Source organism: Oncorhynchus mykiss, chromosome 10, assembly GCF_013265735.2.
Source record: "Oncorhynchus mykiss isolate Arlee chromosome 10, USDA_OmykA_1.1, whole genome shotgun sequence".
NCBI classification, from domain to species: Eukaryota; Metazoa; Chordata; class Actinopteri; order Salmoniformes; family Salmonidae; genus Oncorhynchus; species Oncorhynchus mykiss.
In genome coordinates, this window is record NC_048574.1 from 59,697,103 (window position 1) to 59,722,296 (window position 25,194).

At 41.9% G+C, this 25,194-nt stretch overlaps 2 protein-coding genes across 3 annotated transcripts; both read right to left on the minus strand.

Annotated features, from left to right (window-relative positions):
- Positions 1 to 231: 231 nt before the first annotated feature.
- LOC110534407 (acid ceramidase) lies at positions 232 to 6,417 on the minus strand. The gene is made up of 14 exons (XM_021619264.2): positions 5,868 to 6,417; positions 5,692 to 5,738; positions 5,249 to 5,339; positions 5,066 to 5,152; positions 4,862 to 4,940; positions 4,664 to 4,738; positions 4,480 to 4,525; positions 4,123 to 4,267; positions 3,885 to 3,939; positions 3,707 to 3,788; positions 2,076 to 2,207; positions 1,200 to 1,323; positions 1,036 to 1,092; positions 232 to 899 (listed from the first exon to the last, which is right to left on the minus strand). The coding sequence occupies exons 1-14, from the start codon at positions 5,931 to 5,933 to the stop codon at positions 810 to 812; spliced, it is 1,176 nt and encodes a 391-aa protein (XP_021474939.1). The 5' UTR covers positions 5,934 to 6,417; the 3' UTR covers positions 232 to 809.
- Positions 6,418 to 7,415: 998 nt separating this feature from the next.
- Positions 7,416 to 24,351, minus strand: LOC110534408 (protein FRG1). 2 transcript variants are annotated; one of them, XM_036933520.1, is made up of 10 exons: positions 24,002 to 24,351; positions 23,330 to 23,423; positions 23,050 to 23,117; positions 22,825 to 22,947; positions 10,886 to 10,943; positions 10,469 to 10,583; positions 10,058 to 10,162; positions 9,731 to 9,822; positions 8,170 to 8,276; positions 7,541 to 7,746 (listed from the first exon to the last, which is right to left on the minus strand). In XM_036933520.1, the coding sequence occupies exons 2-10, from the start codon at positions 23,386 to 23,388 to the stop codon at positions 7,706 to 7,708; spliced, it is 768 nt and encodes a 255-aa protein (XP_036789415.1). In that variant the 5' UTR covers positions 23,389 to 23,423; positions 24,002 to 24,351; the 3' UTR covers positions 7,541 to 7,705. The 2 variants fall into 2 exon arrangements, with proteins under 2 accessions (XP_036789414.1, XP_036789415.1); XM_036933519.1 differs by lacking the exon at positions 24,002 to 24,351 and having other exon boundaries at positions 7,416 to 7,746; positions 23,330 to 23,547.
- Between the last annotated feature and the right edge of the window lie 843 nt (positions 24,352 to 25,194).

The window sequence follows — 25,194 nt, forward strand, 5'->3', positions numbered from 1 at the left end:
ACTAGTGTAGTTTATTTGAATGCAAATAATGTGAACTGCTTTCATGAGGCCTGTTTATTCCTGGGCACTTTCTCAATTGGGTGAAAATCATCCTCTCTGATTTGTATAGAATTGGTTAATGAGGTGTTTCCTTGTTATCCCTTCCGCAGTAGAAAGGCTAATACATGTTAATTTGGAACAAAGCAGTGAGGTGCCATTTGGCCTATATAGAAATGAAAGTACAACTGCAAATAAAATCATGTTAGTCATTTAGTGTACTTTGTATAATCTCAAACAAATACATCCAGTATCTAGACTATTCTTGGAAAATGTGGGGTGACAAGTGTTAGGCTTTCAAGGCAATTGTAATTTGTGCGCATAGGAGTCATGAGTGCAGCAGTGCATTTTTTTTCAAACAAATGGGATCACTCTTTTCAGAATAACCAAGGGTATGTGTCATCTTGTAACTTTACAGGCACATTCAATCACAGGTGTTTTGGGTTGCTTGTATGACAAAGCTATTATCCTCAATGTCATCTTTCAAAATACATTGCCCCACTTCTTGTTGCAAGTTCAAAATGGATGTCAGTCAAAACCCATACAGAGCTGTGATGTTACTGTACATCCACTATGTTCCAATTTAGGTGCTTATTAGTGCCCACAGGTTAAGCAAATGAGATTGAGGCAATATTTGGATCAGAGCAGTTAGTGCAAAGACTTGTACATATTTCAACATGATTATCCAGTTTCTGAATCAGTTAAGCCCATCTCCCCACCACTGTTCTGTGCAATAGATCATTTAGAAACCGATCTGAGGTCTGTTGGAGGCTTCACCAGGGCATGCAGGGGTTGGGGCAGTCACGGATGTAGGATTCCAGTTTGCCCTCGTTCACATCCATCAACGTGGTGTATGTGGTCAACTGCAATGACAAGAAGTCAATGTCACTCAGCTGGTCTTGTTGAAAAATACTGACAGGATTTATGCATTAGATTTATTTCATTTGATGAATTGTTCAATTGCGAAAATGGTTGATACTACAGTAAATAAGGACTCACCTTGTTCAAGACTGGTTTTGTCGACAGCACGTCATACACAGTCTTCAGTGAGATGTTCTGAGGAGAAAGGGAAATAATCTTAGCACGGAGTAAATTTGTACAGGAAATATAATGTAAGGAGCAGAGTTGACCCTTTTTGGTCAGCCATGGAATGGTTAACTCACTGCCTGCATGGTCTGGTTCATACACTTCATGGCTGGAGTCCTTCGGTTGTCCAAGAACAGAGGCTCCTTCCAGTGATCGTAGTTGGTTTCCAGAACGTACCAGCGGCCCAGCTTCAGCTCAATCCTTCACAACAGGAGTATAATGTTTCCTGATTAAATCAAGAATATCTAGGCATACCAGTGCTAGAGGCGTCACTACCTATCCGGGTTCGATCCCGGGCTGTGTTGCAGCTGACCGGGAAACCCATGAGGCGGCGCACAATTAGCCCAGCGTCATCCGGATTAAGGGAGGGTTTGACTGGCTGGGATGTCCTTGTCCCATTGCACTCTAGCGACTGAGCGCATGTACACTGACTTTGGTCGCCAGCTGTATGGTATTTCGTCCGACACATTGGTGCGGCTGGCTTCCGGGTTAAGTGAGAAGTGTGTCGGAGGGGTACGCGCGGCTCTTGACCTTCGCCGAATCCGTATGGGAGAAGACTAACTACCACTTGGATATCACAAAATTGGGGAGAAAGTAAAACCAAGAATATCAGCTAGACATTTCAGATTCCCCTTTTGTAGTGTTGATCACATCCCTGAATGTTTTACAAACCAAGGTTTTTAACAATATGACTATTGTGATGCAATGTGATCTTGGGCATCATCTACATTCATAAGTTGAAATTTGTACTCTAGAATTTCCAAACTCATAAATGTGGGATTTCGTTCCACCCCAGCAACTTTTCAAATCAGACATGCTAGTGCTGGGCTGGAACAGAAGCCTGCCCATCCAGTATTTCTCCATGACACAAGTTAAGAGACCCCTGCTGTACTAGAAATGTGTTATTGATAGGGTAGTTGAAATTGGATACTAATGTGTTTTTAACCACTCACTCCCAGATGTCGAGGCTGAGGACTCTGGAGCGGGTGATGACACAGCCCTGGCCCGTCTGGTTCCCTCCCAGGATGAAGTAGGCCGGGGCCAGCAGCTTGGTCTGGGCCAGAAGGTTCTTTGCCTCCTCGTAGCTGGACACACACAGGGTTAAAGAGACGGTGTGTTTTTGTGAGACCAAAGAAATGTCAGTTTCAAAATGCTGGTCTTGAATGTGCTCAGATTTTCCTCCATAATAGAGCCCAAATCTCAGATTCCACTTCGCTAAGTATTGTCATCATATTAATTTATGGCTGGGGGCAGTATTGAGTAGCTTGGATGAATAAGGTGCCCAGAGTAAACTGTCTGCTACTCAGGCCCAGTTGCTAATATATGCATATTATTTGTAGAGAAAACACTGAAGTTTCTAAAACTGTTTGAATGATGTCTGTGTATAACATAACTCATATGGCAGGCAAAAACCTGAGAAAAAATCCAACCAGAAAGTGGGAAATCTGAGGTTTGTGGTTTTTCTACTCTTTGCCTATTGAAGAATAGTCTATGGGGTCGAATTGCACTTATTAAGGCTTCCACTAGATGTCAGTCTTTAGAACCTTGTTTGATGCTTCTACTGTGAAGGAGGGATTGAGTCAGGTCTGGCAGAGTGGCATGAGCGTTAGCTTGAGTTCCATTTCTGAAGGCAAAGGAATTGTCCGGTTGGAACATTATTGAAGATTTATGATAACATCGATTCGACATGTTTCTACGAACTGTAATAACTTTTTTGACTGTGTCTGAACTAAGCGATCGTGCATTGAGCATTTGGATTACTGGGCTAAACGCGTGTACAAAAAGGAGGTATTTGGACATAATCGAACAAATCAAACATTTATTTTGGAACTGGGATTCCATTCTGATGAAGATCAAAGGTATGTGAATATTTATAATGCTATTTCTGACTTCTTGACTCCAACATGGCGGATATCTGTACGGCTTGATTTGTTGACTGAGCGCTGTACTCAGATTATTGCATGGTTTGCTTTTTCCGAAATCTGACACAGCAGTTGCATTAAGGAGAAGTATATCTAATTCTGTGCATCTTATATTAAAGTTGAGTATTTCTGTAAATTGATGTGGCTCTCTGCAAAATCACCAGATGTTTTGGAACTACTGAAAATAACGTACCAATGTTAACTCAGATTTTTGTATATAGATATGAACTTTATCAAACAAAACATACATGTATTGTGTAACATGAAGTCCTATGAGTGTCATCTGATGAAGATCAAAGGTTAGTGATTAATTTCTCTCTTTCTGCTTTTTGTGACACCTCTCTTTGGCTGGAAAAAACACAGCCATTTTCTGTGACTAGGTGCTGACCTAACAATCGTTTGGTGTCCTTTCGCTGTAAAGCCTGACACTGGTGGGATTAACAAGTTTTTCTTTAAAAATTGTGTAAAATACTTCTGTTTGAGCAATTTTAATTGAGATTTCTTTTTTGAATTTGGCGCCCTGCACTTTCACTGGCTGTTGTCATATCGATCCCGTTAGCGGGATCTAAGCCATAAGAAGTTTCAAAGCAAGAATATGTATTATCTTCAATAACAAAAAAAGAACATAGTAATTTGATACTTCCATGAAAGTAGAACGATACCTGGTAGCATTCTCTAAGACGGAACGAGTGAGGAAACTCATCCACATCCCATCTCTATGCCCCAGGATCCACTCCACGATCCCTGAGAGAGGACAGACACACTTAACATTCCCCGCTCCGCATTCATCACAGGTCTATAATGTACTGATTGAGAGACCGAGCGTCTTGGGTAGCTCACCGATGTATCCGCCATCAAGGCTGAAGCGCTCATTCATGGTCAGAGTGAAAGCATGCTTCAAAGAAAATGAGAAATGTTAAATTACTGTCTCACAACTACCATGATATTAAAACAGATGTAAGAAAGCAATTTTGTCATCATTGGTTAAAAAGAGCACTTCAGCGTCACGTTCAAAAGATAATGTTGATTTCTTCCATTTGTGCCTGTTGAATGCAGCCCGGAGCAGACTGGAACTCACCGGCTTGATGCCAGTCAACATGCCCACGTAGCCGGCAAAGTTAGTGGACTTGAAGACCGTCTTGTTGCCTCTCTGGAAGTCGATGTTGACCACCAGAGGCTTGAGTTTCTCTGTTATTAACCAGGACCTGTTTTTCATGTCCCACCTGGTAGAGAAAGAAACAAGAGCATTACTTTCCAGAAAATAAAAGGTGTAGCAACTGGAAAAAGGTGAACAATATGATTGGTTAAAGAGGTATCATTCACCCAAATTACAAATGCACACATGATCTAAAATCTGTGACTGACTAGCAATTTGGGTTTGTAATAGCTCCTATCAACACAATGCGTGGTAGGACCCTTCATGTGACATTCTTACCCCATGAATAGTCCAAAGTCCATATTCCGCCCATGGATAAGGTTACCTATGACAATGCAAGGAGAAACCAAAATGATCTGTGTACATGAGAACTTCAAGCGTCACATCCTACCACGATGACATGTACTTGCTGCCTGACTAAAGTATTGATTGAAATGTGTCATAACAAACATGAGCTACTTGCCATTTGAGTCCTCTGCCACTAGAGAAGTGCACACCGTAAAGACCTCATAGAAGATGTTGAAGAGGACAACCTCGCCTGGAGTGAAACATGTATAATAAAATCAGAATAGAGGCCGAGGAGACAGAAACTAGAGACTGAATGATAGTGATGTTGTGGCCATGGGTTGGAATAAGGCAATTGTGGGTTAATGTATATTACCAAGGGGAACACCGGAGGCGGTCGCGATTCCTTTTATTTCCTCGTTGAATGGGTAGGGAAGGGTATTCACTATCAAAGGCTGCAGACCACAAAACCATGAATCATGGATCAGAAACAGTTACATGATTAAATCAAACAATAATTGAAATTATTTCATGTGACGAGGTGTAATCGTTTTCCAGTGAAATGGCCAAACGCTCTCACCAAGTCCTTGTCGACCAAATCTATCAGTTTCCCACTAGGAACCAAAGCATTTGCCAAATCCCTGATAGCTTGGATCAAGGTGACCAACTGAAGAAAACCAGACAAATAGTGAATAAGAAAACAGTCATGTAAATACATTTATGTAATTTAAATGGATACAAACAAGACATGTAATACTCTCACCTCAGCTTTTTTGTCAGTCATGATTAGCTTCCATCTTTCACTAGGGGGCAAATCCAGGTCTATTGTGTACCAGGTGACAGACCCTTTGAATCTGATCAAAATCGTGACATGATAAATGTTAGATTGATGCATAATGACATTGAGGTCACTTTACTATACCCTGAAAAGTGGTATTGCACAATATTGTCATGTGAGGTTCATTTTATGAGAATACAGTAGTCACTACAGTAGTCAATGTTGCCCTATGGACAGAGGCAGGTAGCTAATGACAATACGCACCTGTTATACAAACACTTCCTGTTAACCTTCCATAATGTATGCCGCCTCATGCGTGAAATTGTGCCAGGTGTTACACAATGTATGCAAGTTGTTTAGATGTTATGGACATTTGACAGCACCTTGGACAACCAGCTAACATACTCTAACTAATGGCAAATACTTACGTTGGACCTTTGGGAGGGTACATGCCCGTCTGACATTCTTCGGTATACTGTTAAGAGGGCGAAAGAAAGAAAAGCTTTGTTCATGTGCAGACGCACTTTCTAGCTAGCACTCAGGCAAACTAATTTTTGGCTGACAGTTTACGATTACAGAATAGTCATTATTTGGATGCACTTACCGGTGGTATAAACTGTGTCGATACTCCAGATAACGACACCAAGAGAATACAACAAAACCTATCCATATTGTGCCCCGTTTGTGTGCGTGAAGCTTCTCCCGACTTTTAGTCCGCTTCAAAATACGGAAGTGCATGCTTTCCTCGTGATTTGAGAGGAGCGTACCATTACGCTATAGGCGGGCGGCTACAACAGATTTTACACATGGCATTTTCTCTGATTCAGATACATTATTTGTTTTCTTTATCTCGCGTATTAAAAATAGAAGTGATTAAGTGTATAAATAGGCTCCTACTGATGTGAAATTATATAAATATTTCCTCCCACCCCTGATACTGGTACATTCCTGATTGTTTCACTTCAGTATAACAATGACATGACTGGCAATTTAAGATCAATGGAGTGGGATAATTGTAGTTAAAGTTCGTCACAGGTTACTCATAAAACAACTTTAAGGGGTTGTGACAAATTACTTTTTAAAGCTAATTCGCTTGTCAACAAAAGCTGTTCAAAATAGGTTGAAAAGTATGAGGCAAAACTGAGGCGTTTTGTCATATTCACACCTTGAAGCTGTAGGGCTAAGTGGGGTACATGAGCTACATTTCTTTTTTCGGAAACCTGAACACAATTAATAATTTGACCAAATATTTAGAAAGAGGTAATAATTTCATGAAGTATGTGAAGGAAGAAACCACATGGGGAAAGTAGTAAGCAAGTTAGGTTAAAAAAACTGATTTTGAACTAGTCAAATTAATTTGTTTTAGAGAGGTTTCATGATGCTTGAATCAAAACCAAAGTAAATCATTTTAAGATTGTTCTATACATTAGTTAGGGTCTCTATTAGCTTCAATATGAGGTCATAAAACTGGCATTAAAGTGCACCCTTGTAGGTGTGTGGGCTAATATTGTCCAAATGTTTGTTTTGGAACAAGTGCGTTTTCTTCCCAGGTGTAATGCAATCCATTACTGCTGGGATATGAGGTAAAAACAGGGCTTGGCCTATGTTAAAAGTACATAGTGTTTGTTAGGTCTTAAGCCTGTGTTAAAATATGCTTAAAATGATTAAGACAAAAAAAAGGGATTGTGTTGAATTGTGTCTGGGAAATAAAGATAGATATGGTTTTAAAAGTTAGTGGTGATATTTCATTCCTTAGACATTTTCAGTTGGCTCAATTTACCACATACCCAGGGTAAGTTTTGCCAAGAGAATGTTTAATAAGCTATGTTTTCAAAACTGTATTTTTTTTTTACATGAATTCTGATTATTTCCAGGGATACACAACATCCTGAAATATATGTAGATATCTTTGTTAGAAAGAATACTATATTTCCCTTGATGTAGTGATGCTGAAAGCAACAAAAAAAAATCTACTTACCCCACACTCCCTACAGTATTGCCTAATACACAAACATCAATGGACTGTCCCAAACATCTAACAGATCTACTGATCTGCCGTTTTTTAGGGCAAAACAAAGATAGTGGTGGTAGGCATGTTAGCAATGATTTACAGGAAAATTGGTTACTGAGTAATCTCTCAAATACAATCCAGTTCACCATAACCACTACTGCTGTTTATTACCTGAGATGGGAAACTCAGTGAAACAAGGTATTCAGTCTTCTGAGGAGCCTGCTAGGGAAGGGGTTTGGGGATTGAAATGACAATAAATCGCACAGTTTTACTTTCTCTTAACCAAATAAAATGTATTCATGATTAAAAAGTTCCATCAAAACAGATACATCAATGCCAGTCAAACAATAAAACTAATTAAAAAAAGAGCCTTTTTGATTTTAACATAAGAAATTCAAAGACGAGTGGACAATCCATAAATTCTTGTATCTTCACTTGCAGTATCGGTCTGCTTTCATCTTGGCTCTCCTGTGGACAAAAAAAAAAAAAACTATCCACCACTATCCACCAGACAATGTGATTAGCTATCATGTGACAAATCAGCTTGTTGAATCACATGTTGAATTGAAACAGGTTCGCGCAAATAGGTTTAGAGTATGTTGGCAGTTTGACCAGTTAAGTGACCGAATCCTGCTATTAAATGGCCATCAGTAGGAGTCATGTCAACAGTAATTTGGACCAGTTCCAGAACAATTTCTTGGAAAAGGAAGTTTGTGTTGATCATTAAAACCAATTTGTGTGCGCGGGTTTTTTCCTTTTGGGGCACTTACAGCCACTGAAATCAAAATTTCACTTAGTCATGCATTGATGTCAATGGGAGACTGAATGAAAATTAGACTTAAGTGGAAGTTTAGGATTTGCCTCTTTTGTGAAGATATTTTTCCCCCCACCAGGTCTAACAGCTCCTCGTGGAACTTCCCGTCTTTCCGGGCCATCTTCAGCGTGTTGCTGTCCTCCTCGTTCACCCTCAGCCGCCTGTCTTGGAAACTCTGGAACTTCTTTCTGTAACGTCAGAAATCCGTGTTCAGTGAGACATTAACACGTGATAAGACACGGAAGGACCAGTGACACGCCACTATCAAACACAAAGAATAACATCACGGAACAGAAATCTAATCACAGGTGTAGTGAAATGCTTATGTTCCTAGCTCCGACAGTGCAGTAATACCTAACGATACAAACCCCCCCAAAAAACATGCAAATCCCCAAAATAAAAAGGTTAAGAAATATTAGAAAGAGCAATGTCAGAGTTTGGAATATAAATAACAATGCACTCTCTGGGGCATAAACCTGACGACTATTATCAATGACAAATGTGTATACAAATGTGTATAGAGCAACTTACACTCGCAAGTACCGTGCCATTTCATTGACGTAAACAGTCCTGATAGTAGATACATACAGAGTGCAATAGGCCCTCTAGCAGTGGTTACAGTCTGTCAGTGGTTTATGATTCACGGGCAGCGCTCTGTTCATGCAACACGCTCTGGGATGCTAAGCACTACATCACGATGACGGGCTCAAGGGCAGCCATTATCGGCACGTCAACATGATGAGTCCATTTCCCCCGTGTTTTTTTCTCCTCTAAAATAAAAAACGATGGAGAGGGGGAAGATTAAAAATGGAACATGAAGTTGAGGTGGGAAGAGGAGAAACGGAAAACACAATGACAGCCTTGTTCACGCTTAGCTCTCAGAACTTAATGGGCCGCCGTGGGCCGTAAAAGCGGCAGCGGTGGTTCCGTTTTCGTTCCCATTTCCATCCCCGTAGCGTTGGCCCATCAATCGGCCTTTTAAGGGAGCGGGATTGATGAGGTGGCACCCCTACGCTCTCCCAGCACCCTCCTCCTCCTTGTGCATCCGGGCTTGTGAATTAGTTGTCAAAATCTCGCAGAAGCAGAGTGGAAAGTTGTCAGATGAAAATGGAGGGAAATCACTGTCTGTCTACGGAAGGTCACAGTGTTCATCCCATCCACCTTCCTGGCTGTATTTTCTAAATAAAATGCCCCCCGTGAGAATTGGTAGGTGAAGTTTAAAGGAAAAATCCACCCCAAAACAATTTGTCCATTGTTGACATAGTCCCAATATGTTTTGCATGTCAACAATCAAGTTTAAGATACAGAACTTTCAAAATACAGATATGCATCCAGTATGAACAATTTCAGTATAATTGCAGTACTGCACAGTAATTTAGGATAACAGTCCACTGTTGATCCTTGTTGGGCATATCTGACAAAAAGGTCTGTCTTAACGTTTTTCATAAATGCATAAAACATTGTCGTGATATAGGGCAGGCCATGGCATTTCCGATACCTTTACCATTACTAATGTTCATTTGGACAAGATCAGCCGTACAACAGGGGTTTACAACCTCTAGACTAGAGAGCATGGAATCACAGCCTTGTACGATTGCCGCTGCAAATGTGAGTGTGATTTAGGCCGACAGACGGTACATACACGTAGTTGAGCTCGCAGTTCTTCACGTTGCCCCTGTCCTCGTCGGCAATGTCGTCGTTTCGCTTGACCTCCCTCTCCGCGCATGACCGGATCTGTTCATCATCATCAGAGAGAGAGAGAGGCAGAAGGAGAGAGGGGCAAAACACAAAACAGTTGCATGTTGAATAGCAATATCCTGGCCCCCCCCTAATGTTCAGAGACATTTTGTTTTTTCATCCCGTCACCAACTTCACACTGCCCCAGTGGGATGTAATTGGGATGTAATTTCTGTAGTATAGATGGGGAGTGGTGGGGTTATGGAGCGACCTTGTGAAATATATACATCACCTTAACCATCTCGTCATCCCCCGCCAACTTGCCCTTGGCCTCAATGTCCCCACATTCACTGTAAGAGATGAAACAGCTATTTGCTGCCATGAGAGCCATTTTTCCCTGGAACGGGGGAAAGAGAAAGAAATTTGTAAAAAAAAAGAAAAAAAGAAAGGAAGACAAACAGAAATGAAAAGAGAAATATTTGACAGATGAGTTTCACCTCGCAAGGTAAAAGCTCATATGCAGAGAGCGTCAAGCTTTCACTCCGAACCACATCAACAAAGCAACAAGCTTGTGAGGGAAAACGAGGCTTATCTATATTTTGGGTTACAATGCAACAAGTTCTATATGAAATGGCATATCACAGTCTTTGTATGCATCGACTTTGACCATTTTTTGGGGGGGATTGACAGTTGCTTCACTCACGTCCTGGAAAACAGGCTCCCACTGTTCGCGGGAGCCGATGGCGTCGGAACGCCCCACCACGACCCCCTCCGAGGTGATCCCTAGATACTTCCCATAGCCAGACTTCAGGGCTACCCTAGGGAGAAAAACACAGGAGAACAAAATTCATGCCTGGATACTGGCAGGTTGATTTTGAGTGTCTAAAAACTTTTCCAAAGACTATTCAAAGATAGACCATTTGAACGACAGAAGTGATGCTCCTTTATAACGTTCTCATTTAAATCCAATTTTGTATTTATAAAATTGTAAACCTGCAGAGACTGTAATTGTTCTTCCAAAGTCTATTATAACTCACCAGGGGACACTTTCTATTCAGATTTGGAGAGAAGAAGTCAACATAAAATGTGCGTAGGTGATATTTACTCCTTTCATACATACCTAGAGTCTGACAGCTTGATGGCAGTGAACTGCTCCGGGGGGTCTGGCCCTTCATCGTCTGGAAAATATCAAAGAAAACATTTCCCTTTTAAGAGTCACGAAACCCTGATTGATATTCTAAAATCAGAGCATTTTCACTTTTTTATTTTCCCTTATTTTTTATCCGAGAGGAGCTTTTAGTTTTGGTTTAATGAGGATTAAAACTAGATGACTCTATTATCACTTCAAACATTTGGGAGCTCGGCTCTGCCGACTTAACATTCAGAGTGTCGAAACGTCGGGCGCGATTAGCATTTCTCACATTCCCTCGCCAAGGGTTGTGATCTTGAGGAAGAAAAATAAATCTGTTTCAGTGGTGCCAATACAATGCATTTGATCTAGAATATATTAAACGTACAATAATGTGTCATTCTGAGAAACGGCCATTTGCATCATTTCCTCTACCCTTGAGTCGTACTGACTGATGTTTTACTAATGCTCCATGGTCCTTAATAACACACAACCTCGGGCTACACAATGTTGCTGCTGTGTGCTAGCGATCGCCTACACCCAACCCTACTCTCTTGAAACCCAGACCTCAAATCTTGCGTAATTGCATCAGATGCTCGATTAGGTTCTTGGGGAGATGTATGAGAACAGATACTATAAGACTAGAGAAATCTCCACCCCCTTAAAAAAAAGAAACTCTCAGCTAAAGGCTCCCACCCCTTCAGAAAATGTTCCACTTGAAATCATTGCCCCAATTTAAGCACCACCCTAAATGCGGTGACACCCTGTGGAGATCGGCCACGGGAGTGTTTCGTTTACTCTCAACTTATCGTTTGATTGGTCAATGGTGGTTGATTTTGGGTTGAAAGGTTACACCTTCAGATGTTATAAATAGAATGAAATGCCTTTGTTCTCTCTTGTCCTGTATCCAGTCCATGGAGGAAGGTTGCATGATCAATTCTCCTTTCCTAGACTTGTCCTGTAAGTTCACCTTAGGATCTATATGCTTGGAAAATTTTGCCCAATGCTTGCTTGTATATCTTTATATTCATTATCTTTATGATGTCGGATAAACATTTTAAAAGGCTAATTGCTTACTCGCGTGTGATGTGTACTGTATATTCACATAATACATATTATCAATATATATTATTGCCCATTATAGCTTCATGCCCTAGTGTCCTTTTCTTTCTCCTCAGTGATGGATAAAAGTTGTGGATGGATTTCTACCCTATTGCTTTGTCCTGCCAGATCAGGGGCCATTGATGAAAGGAAGCTAGTTAATCATACCGAGAAACACACTCCGTAAGGATGTGACCATCACAGGTTATCACAACTTTAGGGAAAGATAAGGAGAGTCTGTCAATTTCAAGGACAGGCTGATGCAAATGTAAATTGGGAAACCACACCTCTGTGTGCAATCATTGGGCATTGGGATAGCAAATAAATTCCCTAGGCTCACATACAGTGGGGCAAAAAAGTATTTAGTCAGCCACCAATTGTGCAAGTTCTCCCACTTAAAGATGAGAGAGGCCTGTACTTTTCATCATAGGTACACTTCAACTATGACAGACAAAATGAGAAAAAAAAATCCAAAAAAAATCACATTGTAGGATTTTTAATGAATTTACTTGTAAATTATGGTGGAAAATAAGTATTTGGTCAATAACAAAAGTTTCTCAAAACTTTGTTATATACCCTTTGTTGGCAATGACAGAGGTCAAATGTTTTCTGTAAGTCTTCACAAGGTTCACACACCGTTGCTGGTATTTTGGCCCATTCCTCCATGCAGATCTCCTCTAGAGCAGTGATGTTTTGGGGCTGTTGCTGGGCAACACGGACTTTCGACTCCCTCCAAAGATTTTCTATGGGGTTGAGATCTGGAGACTGGCTAGGCCACTGCAGGACCTTGAAATGCTTCTTACGAAGCCACTCCTTCGTTGCCCGGGCGGTGTGTTTGGGATCATTGTCATGCTGAAAGACCCAGCCACGTTTCATCTTCAATGCCCTTGCTGATGGAAGGACGTTTTCTCTCAAAGTCTCACGATACATGGCCCCATTCATTCTTTCCTTTACATGAATCAGTCGTCCTGGTCCCTTTGCAGAAAAACAGCCCCAAAGCATGATGTTTCCACCCCCATGCTTCACAGTAGGTATGGTGTTCTTTGGATGCAACTCAGTATTCTTTGTCCTCCAAACACGACGAGTTGAGTTTTTACCAAAAAGTTCTATTTTGGTTTCATCTGACCATATGACATTCTCCCAATCTTCTTCTGGATCATTCAAATGCTCTCTAGCAAACTTCAGACGGGCCTGGACATGTACTGGCTTAAGCAGGGGGACACGTCTGGCACTGCAGGATTTGAGTCACTGGCGGCGTAGTGTGTTACTGATGGTAGGCTTTGTTACTTTGGTCCCAGCTCTCTGCAGGTCATTCACTAGGTCCCCCCGTGTGGTTCTGGGATTTTTGCTCACCGTTCTTGTGATCATTTTGACCCCACGGGGTGAGATCTTGCGTGGTGCCCCAGATCGAGGGAGATTATCAGTGGTCTTGTATGTCTTCCATTTCCTAATAGTTGCTCCCACAGTTGATTTCTTCAAACCAAGCTGCTTACCTATTGCAGATTCAGTCTTCCCAGCCTGGTGCAGGTCTACAATTTTGTTTCTGGTGTCCTTTGACAGCTCTTTGGTCTTGGCCATAGTGGAGTTTGGAGTGTGACTGTTTGAGGTTGTGGACAGGTGTCTTTTATACTGATAACAAGTTCAAACAGGTGCCATTAATACAGGTAACGAGTGGAGGACAGAGGAGCCTCTTAAACAAGAAGTTACAGGTCTGTGAGAGCCAGAAATCTTGCTTATACTAATAAATACTTATTTTCCACCATAATTTGCAAATAAATTCATAAAAAATCCTACAATGTGATTTTCTGGATTTTTTTTCCTCATTTTGTCTGCATAGTTGAAGTGTACCTATGATGAAAATTATACAGGCCTCTCATCTTTTTAAGTGGGAGAACGTGCACAATTGGTGGCTGACTAAATACTTTTTTGCCCCACCATGTTTCTCAGACCACAATAGTCAGACAGACAGGTTAAATTCTAATTATATTCCATCCCCTAAAGCAGGTCTATATCTCCCCGTGACCTTACAGAGGGCATTCACAAAGTCTCCTGCATCCAGTGACTAAGCATCTTGAGGGCTTTTCTCAGCTTGAGAGGGCTAAACTATTCTAGACGGGGTTCCTTCTTAGTGAAAATCCCATAAAAGTGCAGAAACATCATCTCTCTGTCCCTGTAACCCAATTTCTCTTTCATCTCATTTAAATGAGCCTGCCTCCCAAGTTAGAGCCTCACCAAGGGAATAGGAATAGTTCACGTTTTATTCTCCTGGCCGTTTTCCCGCTTCAATGAAAAACCGTGAGCTGAATCCCAGGTCTGCGTCTTTGGAGGGTGGATGGGTTTTATGGAACATTTCAAAACATCTCTCGCCTTAGGGCAGAGAATTTTTGCCTGGAAACTCCCATTTAGACTAGCTTGGCTAGTTAGGTTAGGTGCTCCACCCCCAAGTTGAGGCCTTTTCCCTGAGGCTCAGGGGCTGGTGTAATGGGGCTCTGGCTTGCTAGTCAGTGGGGCTAACAGTGGGGAGACGAAGCATATCGTCTGTGAGCCTGGATTCAAAGATGTGATTCAAGCACACGTTGGCAATATCCCTCTAACTTGTCACGCACGCCAACTTTGAATGGTAAACATACAATCGAAATGGTTGGTGCCGATCTTTCCCGTTCATTTTAGATTGTGGACTACACTTTTCACCTTAAACTACCCAGTGGGTCTGGATCTATTGTGGACCCTAGACACAATACCACTTGGTGGTATGAAAACGTGACCAATTTATATGTTGTGCTGAAAAACTATGCATTTAAGAGGCAAAGAATCACAATGACATTAGGTCAATGATACTCATTTGGATCTTGATATCCATAAACCATGAGACGAGAGAGCTCTTTGCCTGTTACCTTGTTGCATTCTAACCCATCACAGAGCTGTGCAATACATTTCCTCCGAATATTTCATTGTCTTCCTGCCTCTGCAAATGGATGGGCACCATAAATCGTAGCTAGCACCAGATTCATATTGATGATATCCAATAACGTGCTTGAGAGGACAAAGAAATAGATTAATGCCTGGTGTGTGTGTGTGTGTGGAGGAGCAATTCCAGCTTCCTCGCTAAAACCATTACCAGGCAAGCTGTGCAGAAATGAATGTCCTAATAGCTTCTGGAACAACATAGTAGTTCAGTTCTCCCTTTCATTTTCCGTGTCCACTCTCTCAGAGTGTGATTTCAAATTGATTTAGAACGAAACGCTAAATCCTATACCGTTTAGGACAAAATTGGTTTACATTTCAAAACGCTTGGTACCGCACACAGGCAGCCATCGAATGCGGCGGTCATCGAAAAAGCAAGAAAATAAAGTTGGAAGAAACAATTAGTGCCCCCCCCCCCCCCCTCCTCCACAATGACTCAAAAAATTCCCTGCCACTTTGCCAGGCTAATGGAACGTGAAGTCCATTACGGCTCTTTGGTTTCCTCACTTCGTATTGGAATAGAATGGAACATGAGAAAACTGGGCTTCATGGGGGAGATTTTCTTCCATTCACTTCTGGGATTCATTAATTCCAGACGATTACCAGCTCCATTTGCTCTGTCTATAATGCCGAATTACAGAATCCAACACAGACCCAAAAAAGTGTATTTACATTTTTTGGTGATAATCAAATTGATACTTACAGTCTTGGAAATCACTGCAACTCCCATACAGACTCCGGTGAGAAGGCCATGCATCCTCTGAAACACGACCCCGCCAAGCCGCACTGCTCGCTTAACATGGAAGCCAGCCGCACCAATATGTAGGAGGAAACACTGTACAGCTGGCGACCAAAGTCAGCATGCATGCGCCCGGCTGCCACAAGTCGCTAGAGCGCGATGGGACAAGGACATCCCAGGCGGCCAAACCCTTCCCTAACCCGGATGACGCTGGGCCAATTGTGCGCTGCCTCATGAGTCTCCCGGTCGCGGTCGGCTGCGACACAGCCCGGGATCAAACCCGGATCTGTAGACCGCTGCGCCACTCGGGAAGCCCCGATGCAGACAATTCAAGTAAATGCAAGTGACATGCTGGGCAGGCTTGCATTTCAAAAACGACTTTATAAGAGGGAACAATCAACAGGACCACTTTAGATTTCTCTCTCTCTCCTTCATTTCAATCTTGTCAGTTTGAATTGCAAAGTGAAATCATTTAAGAATTTACAGCCATTTTAGAGTGACTCATTCTGACAACTCGAGAGAAGTTGTCATCTAAACGGTTGCACAAGACACCACACAGCCTTGACTTAAGCAGATTAAGTTCACAAAACAACGTGTGCTCAAGCTACCAGTTGCGCGACCATACCTTACAATAACCATCATTTATGATAATCCTAATGTATGATGATAATAAGTAAATCAAGTTCCAATTGAAACTACGGTCCCATTAGTTGTTTTTTTTTGAGACATGAAGATGCCTTTAGTTTAGTGGGCCAACCTGTTGAGTTGTGCAGACCACCCAAGTTGGTAACATTGGTGCAAGTCACTTGAATCACAGTCGATTTCAGCAGCTGAGCTGCTAGGGATGCGGCAGAGATGAGGGGATTCAAGAAGTGTTTTGGCGATAGCTTGCCAAACTACCCTCTCAAAGCTCCTGCAACATCTGGCTGACATTTAACTGTGTCCGTGGTTACTAGCCTGGCTCCACAGCTACACCAGTGGAAGAAGGCAGAGGGTGATGATGAATGGCACATTCGGCCACTTCTGGTGTGCCACAAGAGGGCGTCGTCTCACCATATCCGTTTATCCTTCACATGTCCAACCGAAAAGTTCAGTGACACTGGGTATGCTGATGATGTAGGGCTGTCCCGAGCCATATACAACTAACCAGCATCCAGGAGGACACTTCCATGGGCTTGGAGGCAAAAGCAGCTGGAAGAGTGGGCCACATCCAACAACCTGCTCCTGAATGGAAAAAAAGTCTGTGGAAATTCGGATATGTTATTATTGAGACCATCCACAACCCACACCACTAATCCTAGAAGGACAGGAAGTACCCGTGGTAACAACAACTAAATATATTGGTTTTCATCTAGACTCTAACCTCAGTGGTGACACACATGTGGAGCAGTCAGTGAGGAAGGCCTCAAAATGTCTGCACTTTTTGAATGGTCTTGCCAGAAATGGCCTACCCACTGAAGATCTGGTCACAGTCTATACTATACTGGTCAGACCTTGTCTGGAAAACGGTGGAGTGCTGTTAGTTGGATGCAGTAAAAAGCAGCAGGCCCAACTAGACAGGGTGCAGAGGAGGGCCTTGAGGATCATCTCCAGAGTTGGAGCAGTCCAACCACAGCTTCCCTTGCAGTGCATCTGGCAAGGAACATGCACTCTTGAACAACCCCTGCATGACCCGCTCCCTCTAAGGGAGGTGAATGCACCACCAGGCTGCTGAGAAAGACAGTCCTGTGTTACTGCCCGTATTATAAAACAACAAAAACACCACTCTACCCACTGCTGTCAGACTGTACAATAACTTTAGCTCTTACAGACCTAATCTTAACCATTCAGTTTGACTATCATGAAAAGAAATGTCAAATATATACACACACACACACACAGGGGAGAACAAGTATTTGATAACCTGCCAAATCGGCAGTGTTTCCTACTTACAAAGCATGTAGAGGTCTGTAATTTTGATCATAGGTACACTTCAACTGTGAGAGACGGAATCTAAAACAAAAATCCAGAAAATCGCATCGTATGATTTTTAAGTAATTAATTTGCATTTTATTGCATGACATAAGTATTTGATCACCTACTAACCAGTAAGAATTCCGGCTCTCACAGACCTGTTAGTTTTTCTTTAAGAAGCCCTCCTGTTCTCCACTCATTACCTGTATTAACTGCACCTGTTTGAACTCGTTACCTGTATAAAAGACACCTGTCCACACACTCAATCAAACAGACTCCAACCTCTCCACAATGGCCAAGACCAGAGAGCTGTGTAAGGACATCAGGGATAAAATTGTAGACCTGCACAAGGCAGGGATTGGCTACAGGACAATAGGCAAGCAGCTTGGTGAGAAGGCAACAACTGTTGGTGCAATTATTAGAAAATGGAAGAAGTTCAAGATGACGGTCAATCACCCTCAGTCTGGGGCTCCATGCAAGATCTCACCTCGTGGGGCATCAATGATCATGAGGAAGGTGAGGGATCAGCCCAGAACTACACGGCAGGACCTGGTCAGGAATGGGAGAAGGTCATGTGGTCTGATGAGACAAAAATAGCTTTTTGGTCTAAACTCCACTCGCCGTGTTTGGAGGAAGAAGGATGAGTACAACCCCAAGAACACCATCCCAATCGTGAAGCATGGAGGTGGAAACATTCTTTGGGGATGCTTTTCTGCAAAGGGGACAGGACGACTGCACCGTATTGAGGGGAGGATGGATGTATCGCGAGATCTTGGCCAACATCCTCCTTCCCTTAGTAAGAGCATTGAAGATGGGTCGTGGCTGGGTCTTCCAGCATGACAACGACCCGAAACACACAGCCAGGGCAACTAAGGAGTGGCTCCGTAAGGAGCATCTCAAGGTCCTGGAGTGGCCTAGCCAGTCTCCAGACCTGAACCCAATAGAAAATCTTTGGAGGGAGCTGAAAGTCCGTATTGCCTAGTGACAGCCCCGAAACCTGAGGATCTGGAGAAGGTCTGTATGGAGGAGTGGGCCAAAATCCCTGCTGCAGTGTGTGCAAACCTGGTCAAGAACTACAGGAAACGTATGATCTCTGTAATTGCAAACAAAGGTTTCTGTACCAAATATTAAGTTCTGCTTTTCTGATGTATCAAATACTTATGTCATGCAATAAAATGCAAATGAATTACTTAAAAATAATACAATATGATTTTCTGGATTTTTGTTTTAGATTCCGTCTCTCACGGTTGAAGTGTACCTATGATAAAAATTACAGACCTCTACATGCTTTGTAAGTAGGATCAAATACTTGTTCTCCCCACTGTGTGTGTGTGTATATATATAAAACATAATTATGTGGACATCCCTTCAAATTAGTGGATCAAACTAAAGGCTACTCAGTACTACAGTTGCAAAGGGTAGGAAACTTTCCGGAAATGTTTTGAAAATTATCCATGGGAAGTTAAGCCTGGGAATTTTGCTTGATATCAAAAAAGTTAGCTTATAACAGTGAACCTTTTTTATGGGATACACATAAGGCAATTCTAGGTCTTGTGGCATATTTTGGTTAAACTATCCACAATTCAATGGAATTGCAACCCTCTGCATGCACAGTACATTCTTCCATCACATGTACAGCTGATTCTCAAGATTTTGCACACTAATGAGATGCTATTGAGCTCACACTACTACACTGTCTGAGCCAAGGACTACATGCTTTCCGGTAAGTTTTGCTTACTGGGTGGGGTGAATATTTTATATGACATACATGATTTTTTGTAATTAGTAAATAGTAGCCTACAGCAAAGTGTGTTTAAATAATTTATAACTTGTTAACAATTTCTGCTACTTAGTTGTTGCTACCATGTGGGTTTTAGCTTGCTTGAGCCTGCTAACAGAGGAGTGTTAATACACCTGTTTCCATACCTGTTCCATTTTAAAACATTTATCTTACAAAAGGAGTTGTTTAATCTAACTTCTTAACTATTTATCTGTACATGGAATTGTATGTTGTTTTTCTAACTCATTTTTTTCTAATCTTTACAGAAAAATGCCACTGGCACTATCTGATGTGTGGAGACATTTCACTGCAGCTAATGTAGAAGGAAAAACTGTGTACATTTGCAAATACTGTGCCAAATCATATGTGAAGAATGCAACAAAGATGCAGAATCATCTGGCCAAGTGCATAAAGTTTCCTCAGCGCTCTCAACAAGCAACCACTGACAAAAGTCCCTCTACTTCTAATCAAAGTGAAAATGATGAATCAGACACCTTATCGATATTAACAGCTCATGGTCCTCCTGGAATCAGAAGTTTTTTTGACTCAATAGCAAACGTAGTCAGAGAAATAATGAGGAATGTCTTGCTCGAGCTGTGTATGCAACTGGTTCACCTCTGATTCTCACAGGCAATGTGTATTGAAGAGATTTTTGTCATGTTCTTCGCCCAGCATACACCCCTCCAACCAGACATGCTTTATCTACTCATTTGCTAGATACAGAGTTCAACAGAGTTCAAGTGAAGGTCAAGAAAATCAGAGAAATCAGACCGTATTGCAATCATCTCTGATGGGTGGTCGAATGTCCGTGGGCAAGGAATAACTAACTATATAATCTCCACCCCTCAACCAGTATTCTACAAGAGCAAAACAAGGGACAACAGACACACCGGTCTCTACATTGCAGAAGGCAGTCATCAATGACTTTGGACAACAGAAGGTATTTGCACTGGTGACAGACAATGCTGCGAACATAAAGGCTGCTTGGTCTAAAGTGGAGTCCTACCCTCACTTCACACCCAATGGCTGTGCTGCTCATGCATTGAATCTGCTTCTCAAGGACATTATGGCACTGAAAACAATGGATACACCCTACAAGATAGCCAAGAAAATGGTTAGGTATGTGAAGGGTCATCAAGTTATAGCAGCAATCTACCTCACCAAGTGAGAAGAATAAGAGCACCACATTGAATCTGCCCATCAACACCTGTTGGGGTGGGGTTGTCATCATGTTTGGCAGTCTCCATGAGGGGAAGGAGTCTCTCCAAGAAATTGCCATATCACAGTCTGCCGATATGGACAGCCCCATCAAGAGGATCCCCCCTTGATGATGTATTTTGGGAGAGAGTGGTAAGCAGCCTGAAACCTATAGCAGTAGCCATTGCACAGATTTAGGGAGACAATGCCATCCTGTCTGATGTTCAGACCCTGCTTGCAGATATAAGAGAAGAAATTCATTCTGCCCTGCCCACTTCACTGTTGCTCCAAGCAGAGGAAACTGCAGTTCTGAAATACATCAAAAAGTGTGAACACTTCTACGTGAAGCCCATACATGCCGCAGCGTACATGTTGGATCCCAAGTATGCTGGCAAGAGCACCCTGTCTGGTGCAGAGATCAACAAGCCATATGGTGTCATCACTACCGTGTCTCGCCATCTTGGCCTGAATGAGGGCAAGGTTCTTGGCAGTCGGGCGAAGTATACTTCCAAGCAAGGACTTTGGGATGGAGATGCAATATGGCAGTTGTGCCAACATATCTCATCAGCCACCTAGTGGGAGGGACGTTGTGGATCTGAGGGTATTTCCCCTGTTGCCTTCATCATCATCCAAATCAGAGCGCAACTGGTCCTTGTTTGGGAACACACACACCAAAGAACACAACAGGCTGACCAATACAAGGGTTGAAAAATCGGTGGCCATTCAAGCAAATTTGAGGCTTTTTGAGCCTGACAACGAGCCATCCTCAACCAGGTTGGAAAATGACAGTGAAAGATGAGGCCTCAGAGTCTGATGTTCAGAGGTGGACATTGAGGAGGTCCAGGGAGAAGACATGGAAGCCTGAGAGGAAGACAACCAAAGCTTTAGTTTCTAGATGATCATTATACAGATGTATGTTGAAAACATTTTAGGGATGCGATGTATCATTGGGGATCATTCAATATTTCCTTTATTTTGTTGTTCAGTGAAATCATCCCACGTGAAGAGTCAAATCATTTAATTAAAGTTCAATTCGTGACTAAATAGTTTTTTTTATTATTTCTATTGGAAGGATTTAATAATTTGAAATGATGTCTACTTACGATAAGGTAAAAGGTTTATGTTTCTGTCTCCATATATGGTAAATATATCCAATGCAAAAAAAACATTTACAATGGTATTCATTTGCATATATATTTTTGTTAATTCCCAAATATTCCTGTTAATTCCCACCTCTGAATATTCCCCAAAATGTGCAACCCTACTCAGTACTGTCTTGTGATGAGTAACCCTGCCCCAAAGATGTGTTAGGGGTCAATCCATTTAAACAAAACTTTCCATACATGTTTGCCCATGGAAACATTTGTCACAAAGGGACTTTTTGAACCTGAATGCCAAAACATTCAGGAGATAAAGGTGCTCAGAGTTGACACATTTTTGCACATCCCACCATACCATGAGACATCCATGTCTTCATCACTGGAAAAGAAAAACGGTTCATTTAAAAACTTTCTGAGCACTTCTACAAAGGGCAAATACGTATGGAAGGTTTACTTTAAATCAAAAGGGGTGCTGTCAAAAAAGTGATTGAATTCAAAAGGATTTACCCTTAGGTCTTGAATTGTGCATAAGCCCCCTATTTGATACCTGTGGTTTGCAATCTCTTCCAGTGTTTGTCTCACAACAGTCTAAAACAGTCATCTGTATCTAAACAAAATCAAAATTTCCACTACGTTCAACCTCCCTCCCTGCCCCCTGGTAACAGGTGGAGCAGGAGAGTGAGAGCTGTAACAGGGACTCGACCCCCAGCTCATGCGGTGCAGAGGTGAAAGCCTAACGGACTGTACCACAAAAGCCTCTGGGTTGAGTCAGTACAACGCTCCCATATGCCACTTACTCAAGCATAACATTTTGATCATGCCCCTATCGACTCAATGATGTAACAAATGGCAAAAAGTCTCTCGAAACACTTCCCCCTGTCCAATCAAGTAGCAAAACAACCTAGTATGGCATACAGCAAATTGTGTTTCATCATCATCATCATCATGCATTAATGACAAAACACATAACACCCTACTCCCTATATTATTGTGCACTACGTTTGACCAGAGCTCTATGTGACTTGGATTAGAAGTAGTGTACTACAAAGGACATATTGGGTGAATTTAGCGAAAGATAGTCTCGCACTTTTCTTACCTTGATGTGGTGCACCAACTGTGAACAGACCAGTATCCAGGGCATGGATGTAGGAATTAGTCTGCATCTCTATTGCAACCGTTCCTGAAATCTCCCCAAAGCCACTGATACACCACCATCCACCTAGAAAGCAGAAAAAAAACATGATTGTTTGCTACTTTGTGGAGTATCATAAGAACCCTTTTCAACTAGCTAGCTACCAAGAATGACCAGCAAACAACATACCAACAATATCCGGTTTATCTTGTGCATCGTCCCTTTTTCTCTTCTTATCCTTGTGCTTCTTCTTCTTTCTACAAGACAATTATGGATCAACATTAGCAAGGTCAAATTGGGAAAAAGGAAAATAGCAAACAGTTATCTAGCTAACATTAGCCAGTAACTAACTGTTAATGCCTGGTCAGAGTCGATGAACGATAGCTAGTTTGATAGCATTATTAGCCAGCTTGATTCGCCATCTTCCACACAAACAAATATTGAATTCGATGTTGAGGAATAAACTCACCCCTTGTTTAGTCCTTTCAAAACAAGTTTTGTTATTTTCACTTTTGAATAGTCAGCCATATCTTCAGATTATGGGAAACTAGCTAGCCACCAAGCTAACAACATAAACAAACGAAAACATGCGAGTACGGTGGCTGTCGAGGTAAAAACAAATATCAGTTTCCAAACGAGCGACATCTGTTCTTTGGAGAATATATTAACATTGTATGTGTTCATAAAATACATTGACTAATGCCTTGTTTGTTTAGCATTTTGTTAAATGTAAAAGGTGATGTGTTAGTAATTATGTGTTACTAAGTGTGACAGAGAGTCGTACACGCTCTATATAAACTCACAGTAATTTAATGGGTAAAGGAAACCAACATTTCTTCTAGGTTACTATGGTCATTGGTTGCACTAATTGCACTGTTTGTCTACATAACCTGGTTCAAGCAATAATGACATTACCCTGAAGAAGGCACAGTGATGCCAAAACGTTTGTAGTTTACCCAATACATTACTCTGAGATTATATAGAGGGTTTGTGACTATTTTCTATAGCCTACAGTTCTCGCTGTTACAGTGGTCAGCACCTATACGAACATTTTGGGGTGTGCAACAGCTCATGCTTTTCACTAGACTAAGTGTGCCAGAGAATCACACACACACATGCACTTAAACTTGCACACACTCACAATGTCACCCCAACTCCACACACATCCATTCATGCCGTAGTCAAGGAGCAGCTTAAGTGGCCATGTTTAGAGTCTCTGCACAGTCTCACATAGAGTGTATCTCTGTAAACTACCCGAGTCCAGGCCAAGGCTGGCAGTGAGTGTGAGGGAAATTGACTGTCTGTCTCCTGGCTCAGAGGAGTACTGGAGTTTGGCTTTTCTCTCAATAGACTGTGTGTCTGCTGTCTCTGACCAGCAAATTACTGTAAATTACTACCCAGACATTGGTTCTGTTTTTTCATTCACCAAGACTCCTGGAGGGGCTGAAAGAGAGCATGAACACAGACCAACGCACACGCACGCACACACACACACACACATTCTCTCTTATGCACACTCTCACACACTGGCACTCACACTCTCTCTTTCACACACACACACAAAGTATCTCTCACTCACACACAAATTCATTCTACTTCAACGAACACGCATATGTGTGCTGCTCAACATCACACAATGCGCCAGAAACGTGAAACATTGACTCCACCGACTGCTAACAGGTACATGGCGTTGTGTCAAATTCCTGCACCAATTCCTCCCAGAGTCTTCATTGAAACAACCAACATGTGAGCCATAGCAAGTATCGACCTAGGTGAGAGGGGTGCACTCAAATTAAGGTTTATACTAATGGCACCCCATTAAGGAAGAATAGGCCAATCAGGAAGCCTGTGACAGGAGGTAATAAATCATTGGATGACAGTGTCAGGAAGTAAAATTAATGAGACAGAAGCCTGCCCTTTGTGGTGAAGCAAAGCGCTACCAGGCAGTGGTGTTTCTCAGAGCTGAAAAGTCACACAGACAAAGTGGAGAGATTCAGATGATGTGGGATCACTGAAGTCAATTAAATGCTTTCAGTGATGATAAATGGTCATTTTAGAGAGTTGTATAACTTACGATCAATCAATCAAATGTATTTTATATAAAGCCCTTTTTACATCAGCAGTTGTCAAAGTACTTTAAAGATACCCAGCCTAAAATCCCAAAGAGCAAGCAATGCAGAGTCAGAAGCACAGTGTCTAGGAAAACTCCCTAGAAGGCAGGAAGCTATAAGAAACCTAGAGAGAAACCAGGCTCCAAGGGTTGGCCAATCTTCTTCTGGCTGTACTGGGTAGAGATTTAAGACAAATCACATATTTTGTTTCAAACTGCTCTAC

Bases quoted from the DNA above. Each gene is read 5' to 3' on its own strand.
- LOC110534407 (XM_021619264.2), bottom strand. From the start codon at position 5,933: ATGGATAGGTTTTGTTGTATTCTCTTGGTGTCGTTATCTGGAGTATCG. The intron at 5,153-5,248 runs GTGAGAGTATTA...GGTTTTCTTCAG, and splicing joins TGACTGACAAAAAAGCTGAG to TTGGTCACCTTGATCCAAGC. The intron at 4,941-5,065 runs GTGAGAGCGTTT...TGTGGTCTGCAG, and splicing joins ATTTGGTCGACAAGGACTTG to CCTTTGATAGTGAATACCCT.
- LOC110534408 (XM_036933519.1), bottom strand. From the start codon at position 23,388: ATGGCTGACTATTCAAAAGTGAAAATAACAAAACTTGTTTTGAAAGGA. The intron at 10,944-22,824 runs GTAAGAAAAGTG...GATATTTTCCAG, and splicing joins AGTTGGTGCACCACATCAAG to ACGATGAAGGGCCAGACCCC. The intron at 8,277-9,730 runs GTATGTACCGTC...CTGACGTTACAG, and splicing joins AACTGCGAGCTCAACTACGT to AAAGAAGTTCCAGAGTTTCC.